General features: G+C 37.1%; 1 protein-coding gene across 1 annotated transcript in view; it reads left to right on the forward strand.

Annotated features, from left to right (window-relative positions):
* The first annotated feature begins 3,217 nt into the window (after positions 1–3,217).
* The window catches only part of LOC115210466, a 338,193-nt gene continuing 316,419 nt past the window's right edge, over positions 3,218–24,991 (forward strand). The window contains exons 1-2 of the mRNA XM_029779073.2: positions 3,218–3,710; positions 5,664–7,984. Of these exons, the coding sequence (XP_029634933.1) occupies positions 3,670–3,710; positions 5,664–7,984 (2,362 nt within the window). The 5' untranslated portion in view covers positions 3,218–3,669. The remainder of the gene's footprint in view (positions 3,711–5,663; positions 7,985–24,991) is intronic.

The following is a 24,991-nucleotide window of genomic DNA, read 5'->3' on the forward strand; positions in this document are numbered from 1 at the left end:
TGTAGAGAGAGAGAGAGAGAGAGAGAGAGAGAGAGAGAGAGAGAGAGAGAGAGAGAGAGTAGGACTCGAAACCTTCAAAGGAAACGCCTAATTTGTGATTTCAAAAGGATCATATTTTCCTCAAAGTTATGAGGGAAAAACTCGGATCATATGAATCTTGTGAATTTTTCCGAAGTCCTCTCCCACCCCCGTTGCTTTCCGCACATTTTTGTTTTCAGATTCGTTTCCTACGTGAGTGCGAAGTAGAAAGATATCCATATTCCTCAAAGTTACGAGAGAAAAACATCGAAGATTTTTCCCCACAAATTTCTTTATAATCGTAATCTATACCGTTTTGAAAGGTATTCATATAAAATTTCATTAAAAAAAAACAAAACAAAAAAAACACACATTTTCCTAAAAGTTATGAGGGAGAAACATCAGATCTTGTGAATTTTCCGAAGGCCTCTCCTCACCCTTCCTTTGCTTTCCCGGAATTTTTGTTTTCATATTCGTTTCCTACAACTCTTTTTTTTTTTACACTCGTTGCACTATTGTTTTTTGTTTTGCGCTTCCGGGTAATAATGTCAACATTAAACAAAGATTTTTTTTATTAAAGCGGCGAGGCCTTGTGCCTATAGTTGAAAGGATCATTAAGTTGGCGAGCTGGCAGAAACGTTAGCACGCCAGACGAAATGCTTAGCAGTATTTCGTCTGCCGCTACGTTCTGAGTTCAAATTCCACCGAGGTCGACTTTGCTTTTTATCCTTTCGGGGTCCATTAAATAAGTACCACATACGCACTGAGGTCAATATAATCGACTTAATCTGTTTGTCCGTCCTTGTTTGTCCTCTCTGTGTTTAGCCCCTTGTGGGTTGTAAAGAAATAGGTATTTCATCTGCCGCTACATTCTGAGTTCAAATTCCGCGGAGGTCGACTTTACCTTTCATCCTTTCGGGGGCGATAAATTAAGTACCAGTGAAACATTGAGGTTGATGAAATCAAAGTCCTCTCCCCCAAAATATCAGACTTTGTGCCTGTAATAGAAAAGATCATTATTAATAAGGTGTCAAGCTGGCAGAATCGTTAGCACGCTGGGTGAAATGCTTAGCGGTATTTCGTCTGCCGTTACGTTGTGAGTTCAAATTCCGCCGAGGTCGACTTTGCCTTTCATCCTTTTGGGGTCAATAAATTAAGTACCAGTTACGCACTGGGGTCAATGTAATCGACTTAATCCGTGTGTCTGTCCTTGTTTGTCCCCTCTCTGTTTAGCCCCTTGTGGATAGTAAAGAAATAGGTATCTCGTCTGCTGCTACGTTCTGAGTTCAAATTCCGCCGCAGTCGCCTTCGCCTTTTATCCTTTCGGGTTCGATTAAATAGGTATCAGTTACGCACTGGGATCGATGTAATCGACTTAACCCCTTCCCCCCAATTTAGGGCTTTGTGCTTCCAGTAGAAAGGGTTGTTATTATTATTATTATTACTATTAATGCGGTGAGCTGGCATAATCGTTAATATTTCCTCTGTCTCTACGTTTTGCGTTCAAATGCCGCCGAGGTCGACTTCGCCTTTCATTTTTACGGAGTCAATAAAATAAGTACCAACTGAGCACCGCGGTCGATGTTATCGAAAAGCTCCCTCCTTCCCCACCTCCCTCAAAATTTCAAGCCTTGTGCCTATGTAAGCTGAAAGAATTAGGATTATAAGTAAAATGCAGTGAGCTGGCAGAGTTGTAAATTCGTTGGAAAAAAAAAAAACTACTTGATGATTTTTGTTTAAACGCGTTTACATTATGAGTTCAGACCCCACGGTAGTCGACTTTACCTTTTAATCCTTTCGGAATCGATCAAATGAAGTACTAGTTAAGTCCTTGGTAGATGTAATCGACTAATCCCTCCCACCAAAACTTTAGATCTTGAAATTATAAATGAAATTGTTTATTGACGAATTCCCTATAGTATAATTTAGAACATATTTTCTGAGTAAATCAGAAGAATCCACACTCTCTGTTGGAGCTTATACCGTGTTTTCGATGTTAAATATTTCAATATGCTCATGGTTCAATTATCTGCCTCTGTTGATACTGTAGGCGATGGGTGGTAGAATCAGATGAATGTCAGTTGCGCTTTACGCTTCGAGTTCATTTCACGCCAGGGCCGACATCGCGTTTTATTCTTCCGGGGCTCGATATGATCTGCTATATTTCTCTCCAAGATGTGTGGGATTGTATTAATATTTAATTCTTGTTATTTAGTCGGAAGAATCGGAGCAGTGGTTATGACCTATGCAAACAGTCCTTAACATGAGACTGACCCAGGTGATATTCAGCTTCAACTTCGCATGGGGGTGTCTTTAGCTAGGTGACTAAAGAGGGTTTTCCAAGGGGTTACAATGCAGGGAAAGAAATAATCAGAGCCTGAGAAGTGAAACACCATGAAGATAAAGTTAATCGGAGAAATGGGTTCACTCAGAGGGCTGGATGAGAGGTAATCTAGCTTGGTACTTCAAAGAATTAAAGGACGTTATAGTAGTGCTAGAGTAAGTCGAGAGGAGACAGTCTCCATGTGCCAATTGTATCATATTGGTAAATATATATTTGCTGAGTTAGTACATCACTATCACACGAGCACAGCTCATATCCAGATACTGACACATGCGCCACACAGAAATAGTAGATAAATCTCCCTCATATTACACGAGCTTAAAAACTATAATTATAATTTTTGGTGGGGGATATTCCCAATACAACGAAAAACAGATGGTCACAGATAAAAAGCTTTTCTTCATTTTAGTTTTTCCAGTCATTATTTCCATCTACAGGTTTTAATCTGTCTTCCTCAGTTCGACTTATTCCTGTTATTGATAATATAATATAATAATGATCCAGGAAACAAAACCTCGGAAAAAAGTACTCGAAAACTCAAGTGTCAAAAGTTGAAATCGGTCATTCAGAGTGCGAAAGCTTGACGTTTAAGCTAACATATGTAAATGTGGACTATAAATGGTGTCACTTCCATGTGTGTGTGGGTGGAGAGAAGGTCAGAGATGACTGTCAAATATTGAAATATTTAACATCGGAAACACGGAAGAAGCGCCAACAGAGAGTGTTGGAGTCTTGGAGGTGAATAAACTGGAAAGAGAGAGAGAGAGAGAGAGAGAGAGAGAGGGAGAAGGAAGGAAAGAAAAAAAAAATAAACAAACTGAGTTACCGCCCTTGATTAGTTTTAGCCAACGTTTAGATTATGAGAGGGCGCTGTTTGTATTGTGATGATGCTACAGTAGTTTCTGCTAAGAGATTCCACGGTGTTATTTCCTACTCCCACCACTGCTATTGCTACATCTTGCTTGTCACTCCCATCATCTGAGTCTCTCTCAGATAAATATTCTGTTACCAGTGTTGCCTACCATCATTGCAGCCTCAGCAACGCATATATGCATATGTAGCATAGGAGAGAGCGTGCGTGAGCGCTGGCGCGTCACTGATGGACAACTCTACCTGACTTTGGCTTTATTATACAAGAGAAAACGGAAAGGAAGCACCGAGTATATATCTATCTATCGACCTATCGATATATATATATCTAAGGAAAAGGAATTACACGCAAAAAGGTGGGGGAAGAAGAAAAAAAAACAAGCAACAACTTAAAAAAAAAAACGAAGAATAAAAATCTACTCTACTCACATGTGGATATGTATCTATATAATACGGATCAACCCTGTTTCAAATCTACGTATGTATACATAATTATAAAGCTATAAATGTGCGTATATTGACATATATATATACTATAATCATCATACATTATATTTCTGTTATAAACTAAAGGCTGTCTGCCCTAACTGACAAGCTTGTTGAAGAGTTGTAATTAGTCTCTCTGGGAAACTTCATTCAACGAGCAATATAAGACCGGTGGATATTACACTTGGAAACGTCATAGATACTGGTAAACCAAATTCCATTTACCCACTTACTTGGTTTTTTTCACGATACGGGTGAATACATTTATTGTTTTATTAATCAAATATCACCATTATTCGAATTCTTACAGCCCTCAGCATTCTTCCCCTATCTCTCTATCTCTCTATCTCTCTCATTCACTCTCAACTATTTCCTTAATTCTATTTGAATAACCCTTCCAGCTAATTTGGATGTCAATGCGTTGTCAAGAGTGAAATTATAGTAAAAGAAATTAGTTGTTTAGGCTAAGTAAGACTTTTTAATTTTTTTTTTCTTCTTCTTCCAAACACATCTCGTCTAATCGAAATGCGGTGTGTTCACATTGAACCCTCACACTTTCTATTCTTGTTACCAGCAGCACTGTACCCCCAGCACGAGTGAGTGATGTTTGGTGTGACACAGGGCCAAGGGATGGCACCAACAGCACAACCACTGCCGCTACTGCTGCTACACCATATACGACAATTCCGACAGCGACCTCTTATCTTTCGCTACAATCGTTATCACCAACCGTATATTCGAGTAATTCACAATAATAAGAATAAAAAATACACCACTAACATCGCTTCTACAAAGAGCAACAACACTAATAACACTGCCAATTGTGTAACTACTACTAAAGTCTTAGCATCTACAGGTACCCGCTTCATATTCGATCTAACTTCATTTGTAACTAACAACAAGAACCAGAACAACAATATTGTTGCTGACAGTTCTGACTTTGGTGCTTTATATTCAATTAGTTCGTCTAAAGCTGAAAACAGTTTATCTTCCTTATCATCATATACAGGGTGGTTACAAAATAGGGGATCATCGTGAAGCTAGGAAACACACACACAAGCACGCAGACGTATGAGACTTAACTAAATATTTGCCCAACTAGATTTCACATAATTCGAAAACATAAATCAGGTAAAAACTCCCAAGAAAACTTTAAAAATTCTCAAACAATTTCATTCATAAACTCTGAAACAAATACAATGTAGTTTTATAAAGGAAAATGAAAATTAGATTAAATTATGGATCCCTTACTTTGTGACCACCCTGATTTTTTCTTTTCGCCCTTGTTTTCTTTGTGTTTGCCCTTATCGTCAACTGCTAAACTGTAACATGTTTGCCAGTTTTATCACCCATTATCGACTACTTCTCTTTTTACTTCTGTAAACCATGAAATATAAACATAGCTAAATCCGTGTCCGTACTATTTCCTCCTTTTGTTTCAATTTTTCGCACCTTAACTGCAAATCATCGGCTCCCCACAATCAACATGGTCAGTGCTTTGCTAATTGTTAATACGTGATAGTTGTTATATATTATTACAATACTTCTTGCTTGTTAACTTTTTTCATATGTTACTGATAAACACTACAAATATTTCGGTTTAAACTGACAAAAGAAGCTCCCACTTTTTTCTTATATATTTTTTATTTTGTTTATTACAATTAAACAAATACTTTAAAGAAAATCTGTTAAGAATTTCTCTTCCGTTGAGAAGATTCAGAGTGCGCAAAAAAATCAATAAATTTAGTAAACATACGATTCCGATGAAGATATGTAAATAAACATTTCAGCATTGTACTAGGTCACATTCAAATAGCTTGTACCTGGCTAAAAAATACCCGGTTCGGGGGAGATATTTTTTTACACTTGATCATTCATACGCGTACGTATATAGACATACATAACGTACTATCATTTTTTTAATAATATAAATTATCTACCACAGGTTTTGGATGTTTGCTCTAACTAGATCGAAATCAATGTCGAAGAAAACTTCTAAAACGTCGCCTTCTTCATCACCGCTGTCCTCCGCGGCTGTGGTGAAGGAGGCAACTGACAGTTGGAAAAGCCGTAGTAATCGTAACAATAACAATCGACACCATCAGTTACAATATTCAGCCAGTCACTTGGGCTGTAGTACAAGTATAAGCAGTGGTGCTAGTGGTCCCAAGGTAACTAAGAAATCGGCTCACTCAACTATTGGTGGCAATCCTACATCTATGACGTCCTCAAAGACTATGATTGATGGCAGCGGTGTGGCAGTTAATGAAGCTAATCTTGGTTTTCTTGGACGGCTGAAGAGAAAGTTTAGGATCCATACCAACAAAGGTAGTTACAGTCTTTGCCAGGAAAATTTGTCAAACAATAGCCATTATATGGCACGTAGTGAGAGCGAAATATATGACAATAATCATCACGCAGGACTTACTTGGAAAGAAACTAAATTACGTTCAGAAAGCTTACCCCGCACACGACAAAACCCGTTTTCGACTGTGAAAAAGACACCGCATCGGCAGAATTCTTCTTTCTGGGGAAGACATTTCCCAGATAACCAAAATATTGTAGACCCATCATGGCTCACTGAAGAATCCGACGAGGGGCAGTGTCGCCCATTGTTGAATGAATCAGGTGAAGTAAGGAATGATTTTTTGAGCTTGGATGAGTCTGCAATTGACTTGGATAATGAACCTGCAACTAACGATGTCTTGAATGATGAACCAGGTTATGAAAGCTTGGAAGAAATCAAATTAAAAATGCAGTTAAATCAATTAAAACATTCTTCTGTTTCTACTGTTCTTGAATGCCCTGAAACCCCTGATACAAATGACTTATGCTGCAATGGGGTTTCATTACAAGTTAAGTCCTCCTTGTTATCTTCAGCATTACCAAAGAATGGCCAGCTCAAAAATGCAGACCATATTAATAAAAACTGTCAGAATGGAACAGATAACATGTGTGAATGTACCAAAAATTTGGAGCTACATCCTGCGGAATGTAATAATGATAACAAACTTGTGTACTACTGTGATGAAAGGATGTCACCTCCTCCTGCCTCGTTAGCAGCAACGACACTACAGTCTTTAAATTGTTGCCGTGGTAGGCAGACAGCAGAGAGTGGTGCATCAAAAATATGTCTGAATTTACCAACTTTGCAATTCTCGTGCCCTTCAAGAAATCCTTCAGTTGATGATACAAGTCCGGATTCATCTGATCTGTTTTCTGATGAACTCTATGCAAATCCCCAAATCCTTATCCGCAAAAAGTCCCGATCAAAACAATCATTTCAAGAATCTGATCGAACAAGTAAAGGTTCTACATATGAAGGAATTGCAACAGGTGCAAGTGATTCAAATGGCAATTCAAAAGAGAACAACGAACAAGACATGTCTCCAAAAGAAACACAAACTGACTTGGCACCACCATTGCCTGCTCGAAACTATCGCCCTGATGAGAAAGGAGACCCCGAGAAATGTGAATCCTTTAGCACTTGGTGTAATGACTATGCTAAAGGAACCTCAATGGTGGAAAATACATCATCCGGGACACCTTTCTTCAACAACCTGTGTTTACCTGAAACTTCTCTCCCACTGCCTCCCTCAGATGTTCCTCCCCCACTCCCACCAGATAACCGAAAGTCAGTGTTTGCTGGTAGTAGTAGTTCAAGTGATAAAGTGAGTGCTAATGTGATAAATCCAATGACTAAACTTCGGCTGAATGAACAGCCTTCACTGGCAGCATCTTCTTTAGAGCAGTTGTTGCAAGAATCTTCAGTTGCTCCATCTTTTAAACGACGAGTTCTTGATGAACCAATTCATGCTTCCTTAGAGGAGGTTTTCCCCAGAATGCGGACACAACATAATCCTTGTCGATCAAAATTAACTGCTTCCTGGAATGGGGAGCGTTTAAATGCCAACACCAGTAATCATTGGGATTTTTTCATGAAGGACAGTCTCCCTAAGTCTTTGTCTTCATCAAAAGTGTTAGATGAACCTATCCATGCATCATTAGATGAAGTATTTCCTCAAAGAAGGCAGAGGCAAAATACTAAATGGAATAGAAATAGTCTTTCATCATTGAACTGCAATGGCAGACGTTTCCCTAGTGCTGAGAATAACTGGGAGGTTGTCGTTCAAGAAGGCAGCCCTAATTTATTTGGATGTACCCAGATGTTTCCTAGTGTTAATGGCCTGATCAATCCGGAGATACCACCACCATTGCCTGCTAAACGGAAAACTAACCAAAGTTGTTTAGGATCCTGCAAATCTGGTGAGTTTACTTTTGACTATATTCTACACTAATGTGTTTTTGTATGTTTTGGAAATGTAAAATATATATTTGAGTGTATATATATAAACAAAAACAGTTTGTGTGACCGACTGAAGTGATTATGATATGAATTCAAATTTAGCAACAGGTGTTGGAAAAGATACATGAAAACCTTGGAAAAGATACATGATGTCAACTGCTTTTGTGTTCACTTTGATGGAAAAACTTTACACTTGGTTGTTATTCCTGTAACCCACTGATGTTTATTTAGGTCTCAAGTCAGCCTCTTTGATCCCATTCATTTTCCATGCTTTACCCTGAATTGAAGCTAAATCAAGCAGTTGTTAATTACTTTGCATTATTTTTTATTAATAGCATTGATTTATTCCAGCTCTGCAGTATCTATTTACAGCCTTTGAGATCTGAACTGTTGGATGTTGAGTGTCTTGGTCATGGATACAAACCATTGTCAGTGGTTGGATTAGAACTTCTGTGATTTTATTTAACACTACATCAACTTAAACTACATCGCCAAATCAGAGCCAGCCCTGGAACTTTTACATGGTTACTTAGCCTACTGGAAATAAGATACTTCTCCCACAAATCACATTTCACTCTCTTAAGGTAAAAAAGGGATACATAAGATAATGTAGTTCTAGATACACTATATCTGAAAGAAAAAGAAAATGGACAGGTCATAGATCTGCTTGGTCAGCATTGACTTCTGGCTAAACAGTAGTTTAAACCTATCAGGTAAACAATAGATCTAGTTGATCTGGGGGCTCAACAACATTTCATTTATTTTGCTGTAGATTTTCATTTTAATGTTATCAGGTAAATTTCTTCCATGCTGGTTAAGAGAGATTTAGAATTTATAAAAGTTACACTATTCGAGCATTAATAGTTGCAACATAATTTTGTACATGTCGATAATCTAATGTATCAGTGCTTCAAGGGTTGTAGTTGAGCTTGCAACCTAGTTTTTAGTCATGATTAGCATCATTGCACATCATTTTAATTCATATTAGTCTCTGCAAATTCCAGCTGTTTCTTCAAGCTTTGGAGAGGGATTGGGACTTCTAGGCTAGTATAGCCATGGCATCTTTTATTCCTTTGCTTGTTTCAGTCATTGAAGTGCAGCCATGCTGGGGCACTCTCTGGAAGGATTTATCTGAATAAATCAACCTCAGCACTTTATTTAAAATCTGGTACTTATTCCATTGGTCATTTTTGCTTAATTGCTAGGTTATTGGAAGGTAAACAAACCAACATCTCTTTTCTAGCAGTGTCTGTATGTAGGGAAACACAGAAACACATACATATATTCATCATCATTAAACATCCATTTTCCATGCTAGCATGGGTTGAATTGATATATTTGGATTGGAAGCACTCCGTCGGTTACGACGACGAGGGCTCCGGTTGATCTGAATCAACGGTACAGCCTGCTCATGAAATTAACGTGTAAGTGGCTGAGCACTCCACAGACATGTGTACCCTTAACGTAGTTCTCGGGGATATTCAGCGTGACACAGAGAGTGACAAGGCCGGCCCTTTGAAATACAGGTACAACAGAAACAGGAAGTAAGAGTGAGAGAAAGTTGTGGTGAAAGAGTACAGCAGGGATCACCACCTGCCGGAGCCTAATGGAGCTTTAGGTGTTTTCGCTCAATAAACACTCATAACGCCTGGTCTGGGAATCGAAACCGCGAGTCCGCTGCCCTAACCACTGGGCCATTGCGCCTCCACTTGAATTAATATATGTGTGTGTGAAGGGCTTCCATGCAGTTTCTGTCTACCAGATCCATTCAAAAGGCATTAGTCAGCCCAAGTCTTTAGCAGAAGACTCTCACCCGAGGTGCAGTGCAGTAGGACTGAACCTGAAACCACACAGTTGCAAAGTGAGCTTGTTAAACTCACAGCCATGCCTGCACTGGGAAAAAAAAAAAGATTATTTCTACATGGCCCCCTTAAAAAACATAATCCTACCATGACGCACAACTGCCAGTTATGTATGTATATAAGAAAATTGAGGATTCATACTGGTGGGATTTGCAATTAAGCAGAAAATGTATTCGAAATTGTTGGAGAAAGTGCAATAATGTTTATTCAAAGCTGAGTCTACATGAATTGTTAGTACAAGTTTCTTCTTTCCATTCTTCAGACAACTGAAAATCTCTGTATCTGTTTGGATAGACTCAACATTGAATAGATATATATTTGTGTGTGTGTGTGTGTGTATATATATATATATATATATATATTAGTGAATTGAAGAAATGGAGTTGAACGAAGATTGAACAGAAATCGTTTTATTGCATTCTACACGTGTTTCGAAAGCCACAATTTACCAAATTCCGATTGAATAAGGAGACCATATTGTGTCTTTCTCTTCAATCGGAATTTGGTAAATTGTGGCTTTCGAAACACGTGTAGAATGCAATAAAACGATTTCTGTTCAATCTTCGTTCAACTCCATTTCTTCAATTTACTAATAATATTAAAATTCAATTATCCGCACCAACGCATGGTTGCAACACCATATGGTTGTACCTCCAACCGTGCTGTCTTCTGCTGTGATTTTTGCTACCAAGGTATCGGTTAAACTTTTGATTAATCTGCAATAAGATTATTCATCTTTCTATTTCACAATATATATATATATATATATATATATATATATATAATATTTAAAAGGATTTATTCAAATCATTCTTGCACGTGTTACAATAAAAGTACTGCGGTATATATGTGTGTGTGTATATATGTATGCGTATATATATATATATATATATATCATCATCATCGTTTAACGTCCGTTTTCCGCGCTAGCACGGGTTGGACGGTTCGACCGGGGTCTGGGAAGCCAGGGGCTGCTCCAGGCTCCAGTCTGATCTGGCAGAGTTTCTACGGCTGGATGCCCTTCCTAACGCCAACCACTCCGTGAGTGTAGTGGGTGCTTTTTACGTGCCACCTGATATATATATATATATATATATGTATATGCTTCTTATTTAACTTTTAATGACAGTTTATCTATGATAAACTATAATTATTTACAGACTGAATAAAGCTATATCTAGCTCTATACTTAGTCCACCTGTAATGCATACCTAAACGAAACAAATATCATGTAAGTTAACTACTTGGATATCAAGTAGATCCATAAGTACAGAGGGAAATCCAATTTAAGACAATCAGGAAATTACCTTCATCAGCTGCCTAACAAATGTCATTGTGATTTTGACACACTAAGCAAGAACATTTCTTATATTTCATCAATATATATATGACACAGTTAAAACGTGTAAATAATCATAATTCAACTTAGATATGTTATATAACTAAGTAATAACAAAATATAAGAAACAAAGATTAACTCACAAATTGTATATGCCAATCTTGACATATATGAAAATTGATAATTATCTAATAAAGGTAATTTTAGAAATAAACTATTTATTAATAAATATAACAATAAAAACAAACCTTGGTTTGAAGAATGACATGCAGCTTACATGACTGCTAGCTTACAATCATAGCCAATACTATCAGAGAGTTAGTTTCCATGTTCTACTTGTAAAGGCTCCTATGCTCAAAAGAAAGAGTTCTACCACTGACTAGAATTTGCAGAGGTAAATTAATACACAAACCTAAAGTGACAGATATCCAGTGAGAAAAAGGGCAAATCTACTATGTGGTAACATCATCTAAACAACCCAAGCAAACATTCTAATCAGTAAATTAGAAACAATATCACTCTGCAAGCTTGATGTTGCCCTGAATGCCCTTACAATACCTTTGTGTAAATTGAAATTACAATTAAATTGACTAATTTAATTGACTTTTTAGCATAAAAATGAACCCCCAAGAAGATTATTAGTAACCTCAAGCAGTAATTTTCCCCTCTTAGTTGTTTTTTCAAATCTTATTATTTGTGCTGCAAACACATGATATTATAGTCTGCTAGCCAAGCAACTATCAGCATAAGGCATCATTGCTACTTGAAAATTAAACTCGCTTGTCTTATTGTACACAGTAACTTTAGATGCATTACAGATGTGTTCTTGCTTTGTGTGTCAAAATCACAATGACATTTGTTAGGCAGCTGATGAAGGTAATTTCCTGATTGTCTTAAATTGGATTTTCATCTGTACTTATGGATCTACTTGATATCCAGTAGTTAACTTACATGATATTTGTTTCGTTTAGGTATGCATTACAGGTGGACTAAGTATAGATCTAGGTATAGCTTTATTTACCTAAAACATCTGAATAATTAAGTTTATTAACATCCCTACCATTCCTGCTAACCTCCAAATCTCTTGGGTAAATTTTAAATAATAAACTTTCAAAGAAACTACAATTGAATGGAATTATAGTGGTAAATGGAGGTGGAGTCACAAGGGGCTTCAAGTCTGCTTGTGACTACATAGACCCCTAAAACAATTAGCAAAAATAAGGCACATGGTATCCAGTCGTACTTACCTGTAGGTGATGGCTGACTCTTAATCTGTATGCTTGTATTTATGTATATGTATCTATGTATGTATTGCCACCCTCTTACTTTTATCTCACCTCTTACCCTTATATCTCTAGGAACCCTCTACCTTCTTTTTCCCTCACTGCACCCTTTGTTTTCTTCTTGCCCAATCCCTCTTTCCATCCTCTCCATTGCTTCCCCATTTAGCATGCTTTCACAGCATTCACTCTCTGCTCTTCCTATCCTTATTTTACCCTCCAACATCTCTTTCACTCACTGCTCCAAACTACTTCACCTCAATGGCTGCCTCTTTTTCTCTCCCCCGCTGTCCTCTCCCCACAACTTCTCTGCCTTCTCAACACCAATTTGCATCTTTCTCACTCAGACTTACCACCATGGTACTACCCTGCCCTTATTCACCTACCTTTCTTTCAATGACCCTCTTAGGATTCTTCTCCACCCTTGTCTATTTCTCTCCTGCCTCTGTCCCCTCATACTGGTTATGTATACTTACCTCTTATAATGTTGGGTTGCCCTAACCCCCACCTTAGACAATAATCCCTCTCTACTTTCAAGGCCACCCCTGCTTTTTTCTTCACTGGCCCCTCAGTAATCCTTTCCCTCTCCCTTGTTCCCTGCCCACCTACAAATCCTCTCTTCTTACCATCCTCCATTTTGCTCCCTAGAGTTATTGCTCACACTCTCTTCTATTCCCCTTCAGTTACAGGGGCCATATTCGGCCCTCAGCCTTTAAAGTTATGAAGTGATCTTTACTAGTGCTTGTGCCATGAAAAGAAAAAAATCATTTATTACAGTCTGAAAAGTGGTTGGCATTAGGAAGAGCATCCAGCCATAGAAACCATGACAAACAAACAAGACACCGGCATATGATTCAGTCCTTGGACTTATCAAGATCCTGTTGGAACAAGATATATATATGTATATGCATGCACACATACACACACAGAGTATTCCTGTCCTTAATGGCATGTCATCTTTGAAGAATTCTTGACTCTTGAGAATTCCTTTCCCTCTTATATGGAGCTGGTTCCAATTGCCATTTGGTAACTGCAACATATTCTCTAGAAGCAAAGCTAATTTGAATAACTTAAGATTTATGTTGTATGGTATTTGGTATATCTGCATTTGTCTGTGTTGTTCAAATGCATGCCACTTGTTACTCTGAGTTATTTCTCATAGCTCATTTTTATTCAAATTATGCAAATTACCTAAGTAAGAAATGTTTATTCATTTTTTTTCTCCTTATGTCTAAGTCCCTTGACTACTGGAAATAAGGGATGACAATTGTCTTTTTCCTCAATGGCATGTTGATTTCAGATAATTCTTGGTTCTGGGAATTCTTATAAGGAGCTGGTTCTAAATGCCATTTGGCGATTGTAACACAGCTTCTAGAAGTGGAGCTAATTTTAATAAACCCAAAACTTTTGTATGATATTTGATATACTTATATTTGTCTAAATATGTATATAATGCATGCATGTGTGTGTGTATGTATATATATATAGGTTATACCAATTTATGCAGATATGTTTACTTATATGTACACACACACATATAATGCATTAGTGTTATATTCCTTCTGAATGCACAGTACTTTTAGTACATCTTAAGTTTTGTTAACTAATTTGTCATCAAATTTTTAGCGCCCTACTGTGACCTTTTGAATAATTTAAATTCTTCCACTGAGTTGCATTGTACGAATATTATGTTGTAAGCGATATCTCTATGTTGTCAAGTATGTGTTTCTGTTTGTTTTGTTACTGTTTGTTTGCTTCTGTGCCGAGTTTTTATTCTTTATCTTCATCTGCATAATAACGTTGGTTTTTTTTTGGGTTTTTTTTGAGAAAAGAACATGTTTTGGCTTAGAACATAATGCAGTATCTATTGCAGGATTAAAGCCTATCTAGATCCATATAGCTACGTGCCATATGATCCCTTTTATCATCTCACTTAATGCCTTTTTTTTTTTTTGGTTTTTTTTTTTTTACCTATGTAAATATATTTTCCTAATTTTTCTCTTGCAGTTCTTTTTAAGTATATATGGTTTTTAACACTATTATTTATTTATTCATTCATGTGCCCAGCCTCCTTTCTCGAAAAATCTGTTCATAATTATACTTAAGAAAATATTTTGGATATTCTCATATATATATATAAAGTGTGTATAAAGAGCAAAATTTGGTCTGTTGCCAATCTTTTTATTGAACAAACAATTTCTCATTGATGCCTTACTGTCACACTGTTTTGCTATGTATCTCACTCACTAAAAAATTGGCACCTTACTTAGGTATGATATCAAAGAAACTGATATATCTTGTTTCTCATAGCACTTCTATAGTAATGTTTTATTATTTACTATTATAAAGTAATGTATAGAGCAGTGAAGTGAAATGGAATAGCAGAGATACTTTCAGTATATTTACCCTCTATATTCTGTGTTCAAATCCTACTAGGCTCAACTTTGCTTTAAACTTCTCTGTGGAAATGGAGATAGGGTGGGGCAGCAAATTGCACTGGAGTTTCATTCAGCTTTGGGTTGTTCTTATTCTTTTACTTGTTTCAGTCATTTGACTGTGGCCATGCTGGAGCATTACCTTTAGTTGAGCAAATCAACCCTTATTTTTTTGTAAGCCTAGTACTTATTCTATCAGACTTTTTTGTCAAACCACTAAGTTACAGGAACGTAAACATACCACCATCGGTTGCCAAGCGATGCCGGTGGGGACAAACACAGACATACAAACACACACACGCACACACACACACACGACGGGCTTCTTTCAGTTTCTGTCTACCAAATCCACTCACAAGGCTTTGGTCAGCCCGAGGCTATAGTAGAAGACAATTGCCCAAGGTGCCATGCAGTGTGACTTAACCTGAAACCATGTGGTCGGTAAACAAGCTACTTACCACACAGCCACTCCTGCACCTAAAAAAATTAGGGACACATAAATTGGGTGAAACTTTTTTATTCTTTGCTTGCTTCTGTCATTCAACTGCAGCCATGCTTGAAGGGATTTTTATTTTAGTCAAATAAATTGATTCCAGGAATTTCTTTTTATAAGTTTGATACTTATTCTATTGGTTTCTTTGTTAAACTGCTAAGTTATGGGGATGCTATTTGTCAAGCATTTAACATCTGCCTTCCATGCCGGCATGGGTTAGACAGTTTGACAGGAGCTGGCCAAGCAAAAGACTGCACCAGACCTCTGTGTCTCTTTTGGCATGGTTTTTATGGCTGGATGCCCTTCTTAACTCCAACCACCCAGCTGAGTGGACCACATAGATATATAAATATATACAACAGGTTTCCACACAGTTTCCTGACTAAGTGTTGGTTGACCTGAGGCTAATGTAGAAGACACTTGCCCAAGGTGCTGTACAGTGTAACTGAACCCAAAACCACAAGGTTACAAACTGAACTTCTTAACCACTCAGCCAGAAATTGTGCACACCCCCCTCCAAAAAAAACATAGCCATCTTCTGCTAGTGAGTATAGCTTGATAGTAAGTACCATACTTCTGTTAATTCTTTTAAGTGAGCACATAGTCATGAACAAACACTCTTTGGCCTTCTGCCCTTTGATCTAGTAGAGCATCAAAGATGTGACAACTGGAGGGTGAGATGAGTGCACCATCACTTGACTTGTAGAAATGAAGTGCCTTGTTCAAGGACTTAATGCATTGCTTGATACAGTAATCAAACCCACACTCTTATGATAATGAACCCAACACCCTAACCACTTGGCCACATTCCCTCACAGAAATAGTGGATTGTTGAATTGGCTGTGCAGTTAAGAAGCTTGTATTGCAATCACCTGGTTTCAGGTTCAGTCCCACTGCATGGCACCTTATTATTCAAGTTAAATTCTTTATGCAGTCAGCTTTACTTTATAAATAATATTCTGAAGTTGATTCAATCTGCTGTTGTTTCACACCTAATAAAAAAAAATATGGTCATTATCTGCATCATCATTATTGACTTTTTCTAAATCAATCTCAGGCCTAGTAAATTGTTTTTGTTTTGATATTTGTAGACATTTGCACATGAAGGTGTGCGATACATATTTTAATTGCTTCTCTGCTTTGTTACCATAAGCTTGTATTAAATTCTCTAAATGTTTTTGTGCTAAGATTTCACACATGCATATCATCATCATTATCATCACACATGCACAAAACGTAGCTTCTGAATGGGCACTCAATCTGCAAGAAATAACAACCAAATCTTCGTCAAACCACACCCTGTCATTTATGAATGAAAAAGAACCCATTGGTTAATGCAGTCCTCAGTAAAAGACAGGATGGTCATGGAGGGAGTACCCTTTGATTATAGGTTTGTTTGATTAATACTAACTTGGACTTAAACAGTAATAACACAGTGTCCCTTAGGCTAGGAAAGCAAAAATGGAAATTTTTGTTTTGTTCATTATATAATACTTTTTGAAAGTCCTCATTTTGAGCTCTTTGGGTGAAGCATATAACTTTCCTTGCCTTGTTTTGCCTGGCTGTCAATTTTCCTTCCTGCTTTACAGTTGAATCATTAGCAAAAGATTTACTGCAATTAAAAGCAAAAATTAACCAATATCAAGTTGCAGATGTGAATGTAAAGCAGTAATGTATCTGTTTGTTTCTGTGTGTACATGTGTTTATATGGTTGTGTGGTTAAGAAGCTCACAATGTATCCACAGTTTTGGGTCCAGTTCCACTGTGTGGCACTCTCAGCAAGTTTCTTGACTATTGCCCCAGTTCAACCAATTCCTAGTGAGTGAATTTGGTAAATATTGAAACTGTGTGGAAGCCCTTCATCTGTACATGTGTGTGTGTGTGTGTCTTTTTGCTTGTGAACATCTCCCCCCCCCCACCACGACTGCTTGGCAACAGATCTTGGTTTGCTTACAGTCTTGTAACTTAGTGGTTTTGGCAAAAGAGAGCTACAGCATAAATACTACACTTAAAAAAATATAAGTACTGGGGACAATTTGTTTGACTAAACCCTTGAAGGTGGTGTCCCAGCATGGCTGCAGTCCAATGATTGAAACAAGTGAAAGACAGGATATATACACTAGCGTAGCTGGCGGGATTGGAGCAGTCTGCCCTGCACAGCACTTTTAAAGGGGCACCACTTTCAGGTCTGCTGTAGGCAAAATGTGTTTTTTGTGGGGTCCGGGGATAGCAAACGGAAGGGCCACTCCAGGCAGCACACACTCTAGCTACACTAGTGGATATATATATCCCTCTCTATTTGTTCTCTACTTATTATTCCTTTAACCCTTCTCTTCCTAGTATCTGCCTTTGTCGTCAAATCTACTAACGGTTTTTTTAAATACTTAATAACGTTCTGTTTATCATGTAGGCAGTCATCGTAATTGTTATAATGTCTTGTTGTTGAGAGAGGCTCTCTTTCTTTCCTGATGAGAAGATTGCATTTTACACCGTTTATTGCTTTGGAATAAAACCATGTTGTCTTCGAAACATATGTTGAAAGTAAATGAATTTTATTAACATCTTCGTTCAACTCCATTTATTTATTTATTCATTTATATATATATATATATATATATATATATATAGAGTGGATTCTCATACTGCTTTCAACATATGAGGGCCCAATTCCCAGGTATTTGACTACCCACACAGATGATTCATTTCCATTTGTGAAGGCTTTTGTAGGAGCAGCCACACATTTTGGAAGTGTTGATAGTAGAAAGTTGGTGCAACTGTTTGCCACAAACTCTGTTAGTTCCTCATCCCCTGGGTTTTTACATTCACCGTAGCTTAGAGTCCAACATGCCCTGATAGACTAAATATGCACCCAGGTATCAAACAAGAAATTTCTAAGTCTCATGTATACATACATGTGTGTGTGTGTGTGTGTGTGTAACCTATGCTGTAGATATATAGATAGGGCAAATTTAGCTATTTCTCCATAAATTGAGAAAATGATGAACAGCTTTAACCCTTTCGTTATCATATTTATTTTGAGATGCTCTGTGTTTCTTTCAATTATTTTAAATATAACAAAGAATTTAGTAAAATAACATAGCTATCATTAAGCTAGTGTTAGGAATATAAATTGCAACTAATGTTTGGTGGTATATTTTGATGCAAAACTTAGGAAAACTAGACATTTGTACTACAGAGTCAGAGCTGGTTTTGGCCGGGTTAGTAACGAAAGGGTTAATCAATTTTCGAATTTTATTGACTTCTCATCAGGGGTATCTGCATTACTCTAACCAATCTCAGAGAAATTAACAGGCAGTCCATTTATATACTCCACAAATCCAGTAGCTACTGAGAACAGCAGCTACTTATTTGCCTATCATAAGTGTTTAGCATTTTATTTAATACCAGCAACCTGTCCACAGGGATCTTAATCCACACAGTATCAGGGCATTATATATGTAACCTATATAGTAGATATACAAACAAGGCAAATTTTGCTATTTCTCTGTAGATTGAAAAAAATTAGGTATAGCCGTTAATCAGTTTTTGAATTTTAGATTGAGGCAATCTGCTGTGCTAGAGAAGGCCTATCCAGCTAAATAAAATTGAAGCCATAAAGACTTGTCCATTATGTCCATGCCTCTGGACACAGTCTGTCCCTGACAAACCTGTCCCCCACATCTCTTTTTCCTAACACTTCTTCCTACCCCCACCCATATTCACCATCACTGTGTTCCCCTGCCCCCTGTCTCCTACTCTCTCTTGCTAATCTACTTGCACACAACATGCCCCTGTTGAGTCTCTTTCCCCACAACATATCTTCCTCACATCCCCTCCCTCTACCTGTGCCCACCCGCTCTCTTACTACAGTTTCTCCTTCCCTCCATCTTCCAATCTCACCTTATCCAACCTGTTGTCCACTTCAGTATATACACCTTCCTGTAACTGGGATGTATGCACCACCACATCTTCACCATCTTATCTCTCTCTCTCTCTCTCTCCAACTTATGTAGCCTCATATCTCTTTTATTTTTATGTATTATTTACATGCACACTTAGTTTAAATACATAAAATACTTTCTATACTATATCCCAGATTCAGTTTAAAAAGAAAAGTTTAAGTATTTCATCATCATCATCATTTAACATCCGTTTTCCATGCTAGCATGGGTTGGACGGTTTGACTGGGGTCTGGGAAGCCAGGAGGCTGCATCAGGCCAGTCTGATCTGGCAGTGTTTCTACAGCTGGATGCCCTTCCTAACGCCAACCACTCCGTGAGTGTAGTGGTTGCTTTTTACGTGCCACCGGCACTTTGCACACATTCAGTCACAAAATGCTGTTTATATGCAAGTTTAATGTACGTTGTGCATGTGCATATACATTGTATGTGGGTATGTATATGTATGTGTGTGTTGAATTTCTTCCTTAAATTCCACTTTCAAGGCATTGGCCATTCCAAAGCTTTCAGTAGAATACACTTGCTCAAGATACCATACATTGGAGCCAAAACAGGTGATAAAGCAAGCTTCTTAAGTGCACAGATTCCCTCAGAAGTACCAATATGAAATAATACATTCTTTTTTTTTCCCCTTTGTGTGTTAGTACTCAAAGGTGGTACCTGACCACTGTCTCTTCACATACTTGCACATACCTCCTTATATTGGTTCATATAAGTGTAGGCATGGCTATCATCATCATCATCGTTTAACGTCCGTTTTCCGCACTAACACGGGTTGGACGGTTCGACCGGGTTCTGAGAAGCCAGGGGCTGCACCAGGTTCCAGTCTGATCTGGCAGTGTTTCTACAGCTGGATGCCCTTCCTAACGCCAACCACTCCACTATGTGGTTATGAAATTCATTTCATGTCTGCAGCAAGTTCTGGGTTCAACCCCACTGCACGGCGCCATGAGTGAGTGTTTTCTACCATAGCCTCAGATTATCAATAACTTACGAATAGAGTATCGTAGTTGGAAAGTGTGTCAAAACCTGTTATTTGTATGTATATATCTTTTGCCAAGGAATATCAGTGAATATAGTAAACATCTGAGAAAACCTAAAAGGCGAGTGCTCTGTAAATTAAGCCCTTTGGGATATTTACTTGTACCGAGTTACAGACACTCTCTTGGCATCCCTGTATTTAATAACAAATGAAAAGATTAAGAAAATATACACAAAGACATATATATATATATATATATGAAGGTGAGAATATATATTTTATGTGTTTGTATTTATATATAATTTGAGTATATAATATGTATACCGATATATGTGGTTATATGAGTGTGTGTGTATTTATATTAGACAAAGAGAGAAATATAAAAATAAGATTAATAAGTAGTTATACAAATGAAAAAAAAAATGAGAGATAACAATATGTGTTTATATGTATTTTAAACTATTAACATATGTAAATAAACAGAAATGCGTAGAGATAATGAGAGCCAGATGGGAATAATCATTTATGTAACATATAAAAATGCAGTCATGCTTACAGGAAAAGAGAAAGAAGTTGAGAAAAGGAGAGATCTATCATTGGCTATAAGTGAATGGATGAGACTTCACAGTATACAGTTGTAGAGTGTACATGTATATATATATATATGTATGTATGTATGTGTGTGTGTGTGTGTGTGTGTGTGTGTGTGTGTGTGAATGGGAAATAGTGAATCTCTGAAAGTAAAGCAAAGCTATTTTTTTCTTCTTTATTCTGTATCAGCAATGACCTTGAACAAACCATGCAAGATTACATAAAGCCTGGCTTGAATGAATAATACAGAACTATTTGTTGCCGGTATTAGCTATTGAGTAGAGTGATAAGCCAGCTATTGTTATGACAATCACTTGAACAATCATGACAGGAATTCTCCAGTGGAAGTGTAACAGCTGGGTGAAGGAGAATGTTGAAAGAACCTAATAGCAGCGCATTCTTTCAATCAAATATTTTAGCCTCTGGCATTTTTGTCTTATATGTTCCTCCTTCTCATGAGGGTTGGAAAAGAGAAAGGAACAAGGGTCTCGTTCATATGAATATTTTCTTTTATGTGTTGTATCAAGAATGTGTTCAAGGGGAATTCTCTCTCTTTTTTTTATTTCCATTTTGTTAAGGTTTTGTCCTCCCCCCCCGCCCCGACTTTTTATGTGCTTAGAGTTGATGAAGAGGAAGCAGTACTCAATGTCTCTTTAAGTTTCTTCTTTGTACTGGAATTTGGATAAATAGGTATGGTTGGTGCATTTACTGTTCACATTGACTGTTGTTCAAGGTTTAATAGAGAGAATGTGTGACTGGGAATTGTAGAAATAGGAATATTGAAATAATACAGTTTCTTACGAAGAAGAACGACCTGATTATTTAGAAAAAAATTTGAATACTATTGCACCACTGTCACTTTTCAGTGAAGCACATTGTACTATTTGTCTCAGTCACTCTGTTTGGAAATAGGTATCACACTATTTCATACTGAGGTGGTAGTAGTTTAGCCCGAAGTCAATCTTGATCAAGCAGACTTATGATCAAAGACAATACAGCCACGACTGTGTTTTTTTTTCCAGTTTTTTTTTTTACTACATGTCTAACTAGCAGTATCGCCCGGCGTTGCTCGGGTTTGTAAGGGAAATAACTATATAAGCATTTTTAGAGAGTTATAGCCAAAAAATAGCAAATAAATGCATTAAAAATGGGAAAAAAATGATGGTAAATTATTTTTAAAATCGTAGACTCATTGTAGACATTTTTAGGGAGTTACTTCCCTTATATAATAGCGAAAAAATGCATTAAAATAGAAAAAATGATGGTAAATTATTTTTATAATCATAGACTCATTGTAGATGCGTGCTAATACCCATAAGATAATACGACTATAAGATACCCGGTTTTGGTTAAACTGTACCGCAAAATGTCGGAGTTGTTAGGAATCTAAATCGAAGGAGACAGACACACAACTTCACTTTTATATATAAAGATGTGTCCTTTACTGTTTTCTTTTTTAAGTTCGTAATTTGAGGAGTATTTTGTTATTTTCTAAATTCCTGGACCACATAGAATCTCACCCATTAGTTTAATGTTGAAATAGTAGCAGTTTTAGAAACAGCATGCAACTGGAATATACTTGCTTAACTTTCATTACAGAAAAAAAATCTTAAATTCTCAAACCAAGGCTGTGCAGTATCTTCTTGCTTCTTCTTAATGCATATATAGCAAATTCTGCTCTTGAACTTTCTGACTACCCCAGTTTCAGTCAATCTGTTGCATTTGTTTCTCTGTTTATTATCACTTGTACTCATATTTCTGTTTGTACTGAATTTCTTATGTCCTCTGTTCTATGAACTGCTAACTCCATGGAATTTATTTCATTGTGTTTGCATATTACAAGAACTGTTGACATTTTAAAACATTAATCTTTCCAATCTTAGTTTCTCTTTCCTTGTCGAGCAGACAAATCTTTTGGGAATAAGCAAAGAAAGTGGATTGCAGGTTGATTTCAACTGATGGGCTTGTAACTATAAATCCAGTTAACTAGATGTAATAAGCTTACTATATAGACTAAGAAAAGCTATATTTTGATAACATAGATAGTAGTTTAAGGCCTTGTCATTTGTGACCCATTGATAAATGGTGGGTAATTTCATGTTCATCCACTGCATGTCCATGGAATATTAATGAGAAAATACCCGAAAGACACTTATCTATGTGCCAGTTTCTGCTATTTTACCTGTAAGTAAATAAAGATGTATATCAATTGAACTTGTGACAAGTAAGATCATTGATGTTAGCATATATGAAAGTTAAACATCACAGGACATTGTCAATAAACCTTTGAAAATTTTGGGCAATATTTCAAACACCGAATGGCATCTGTAAAAGTTTGTAGAGTTCAAAGGGTTGTGGTGATGGCTATTTTATGAATATCTTTTGGATCTCCAGGAATCTGATTTTAAACTAAATCTAAAAAAAAAAAAAAAAAAAAAAAAAAAAAAAATTCTTGTACCTTAAATAAATCTTGTAAATGTGATATTATGCATTTACCAGGAACTATGCTGATGTTATATGTCTGATAATCAGCACAAGGACGTAGTCACCTTAAGATTTTTTCTTCTTTTGTTGGAACTGCATGTGAGCTGATAACTAGTTGGAGCTGTATTGATGAGTAGTGTCAAGTTAAAATATGTAATAGAGCTCTTACTTGAGTATATCTAAACAATCTAGAGAGCAGGGTATCAAGGTTTGATACCGAGGTCCCTTGCTTTTGATCTGGTGAGTAACACTGACACTGTGCACTTCTCATTTCATCATATTCAATCTCAAATGTATAAATTATTAAGATTATCTTGTGTAAGCAACTAGAACCATTTTTTTTTTTCCATTTGAGAATTGCATTTTGTTTAATGAAAACTTCACTGGAGAATGTTTTGAGTATTTAATGTGTAATAAAAAGTAATTTCTTTTTAACATATAACCTAATCGCTTATTTCTCATAAAAGTGATGTATGAGCCTTCAGATGTAAATGTAATGTAAACAGCTCGGGTGGATTGCAACTTGAACAGCTCAAACCGGTTAACACTGTGCCAGAATTCATTGATATGGATACCTATTGATATACTCTCTCTCTTTTACTCTTTTACTTGTTTCAGTCATTTGACTGTGGCCATGCTGGAGCACCGCCTTTAGTCGAGCAAATCGACCCCAGGACTTATTCTTTGTAAGCCCAGCACTTATTCTATCGGTCTCTTTTGCTGAACCGCTAAGTGACGGGGACGTAAACACACCAGCATTGGTTGTCAAGCAATGCTAGGGGGACAAACACAGACACACAAACACACACACACATATATATACGACAGGCTTCTTTCAGTTTCCGTCTACCAAATCCACTCACAAGGCATTGGTCGGCCCGGGGCTATAGCAGAAGACACTTGCCCAAGATGCCACGCAGTTGGACTGAACCCGGAACCATGTGGTTGGTAAGCAAGCTACTTACCACACAGCCACTCCTGCACCTATGTTAATTTATCTTATCTACTATCTTTTCATGGCCCTCAATTATCTAATACGCTCATGCTTGATTTTTGTAACATCAAGCCAATAAGGTATGAACCCTATCTACTGGGATAGGAAGCTGACCATCAGCAAGTAATTTAACCTGTTGAATAGTATCTAGCATACCACTTTCAGCTTTCTAAAGTGTTACTACTGTTTACTGAGGAAAATTATATAATCTTTCAGTATCTACTCGTTGCAAGGTGGATTGACCCATTGAAAGCTAAGTATCTTCACTTTGGCAGTATTACTTGATGATGAGAATTTGAAGTATTCCACTCTTGGTCGCCTGCTATCCTATTGGCTTTTTATTATACCCTAACATCTCTGTGTTCCACCGATTTTAGTAAGATGGATCTTTAATCTATGATGTGAATTTTAGGAACAATGATATTTTGTGGTGTGTGGTGGGCAGAACTTGTAGTTTTCAGGTCTGCTATTCTAGTCTAACAAGAAATTGAAAGTAGATTATATATTCCATTTACTAAATAGGGAGGGGAGGTGGGGAAGATTTACTT

The sequence above is a fragment of the Octopus sinensis genome, linkage group LG1, assembly GCF_006345805.1.
Source record: "Octopus sinensis linkage group LG1, ASM634580v1, whole genome shotgun sequence".
In the NCBI taxonomy this organism is placed as follows: Eukaryota; Metazoa; Mollusca; class Cephalopoda; order Octopoda; family Octopodidae; genus Octopus; species Octopus sinensis.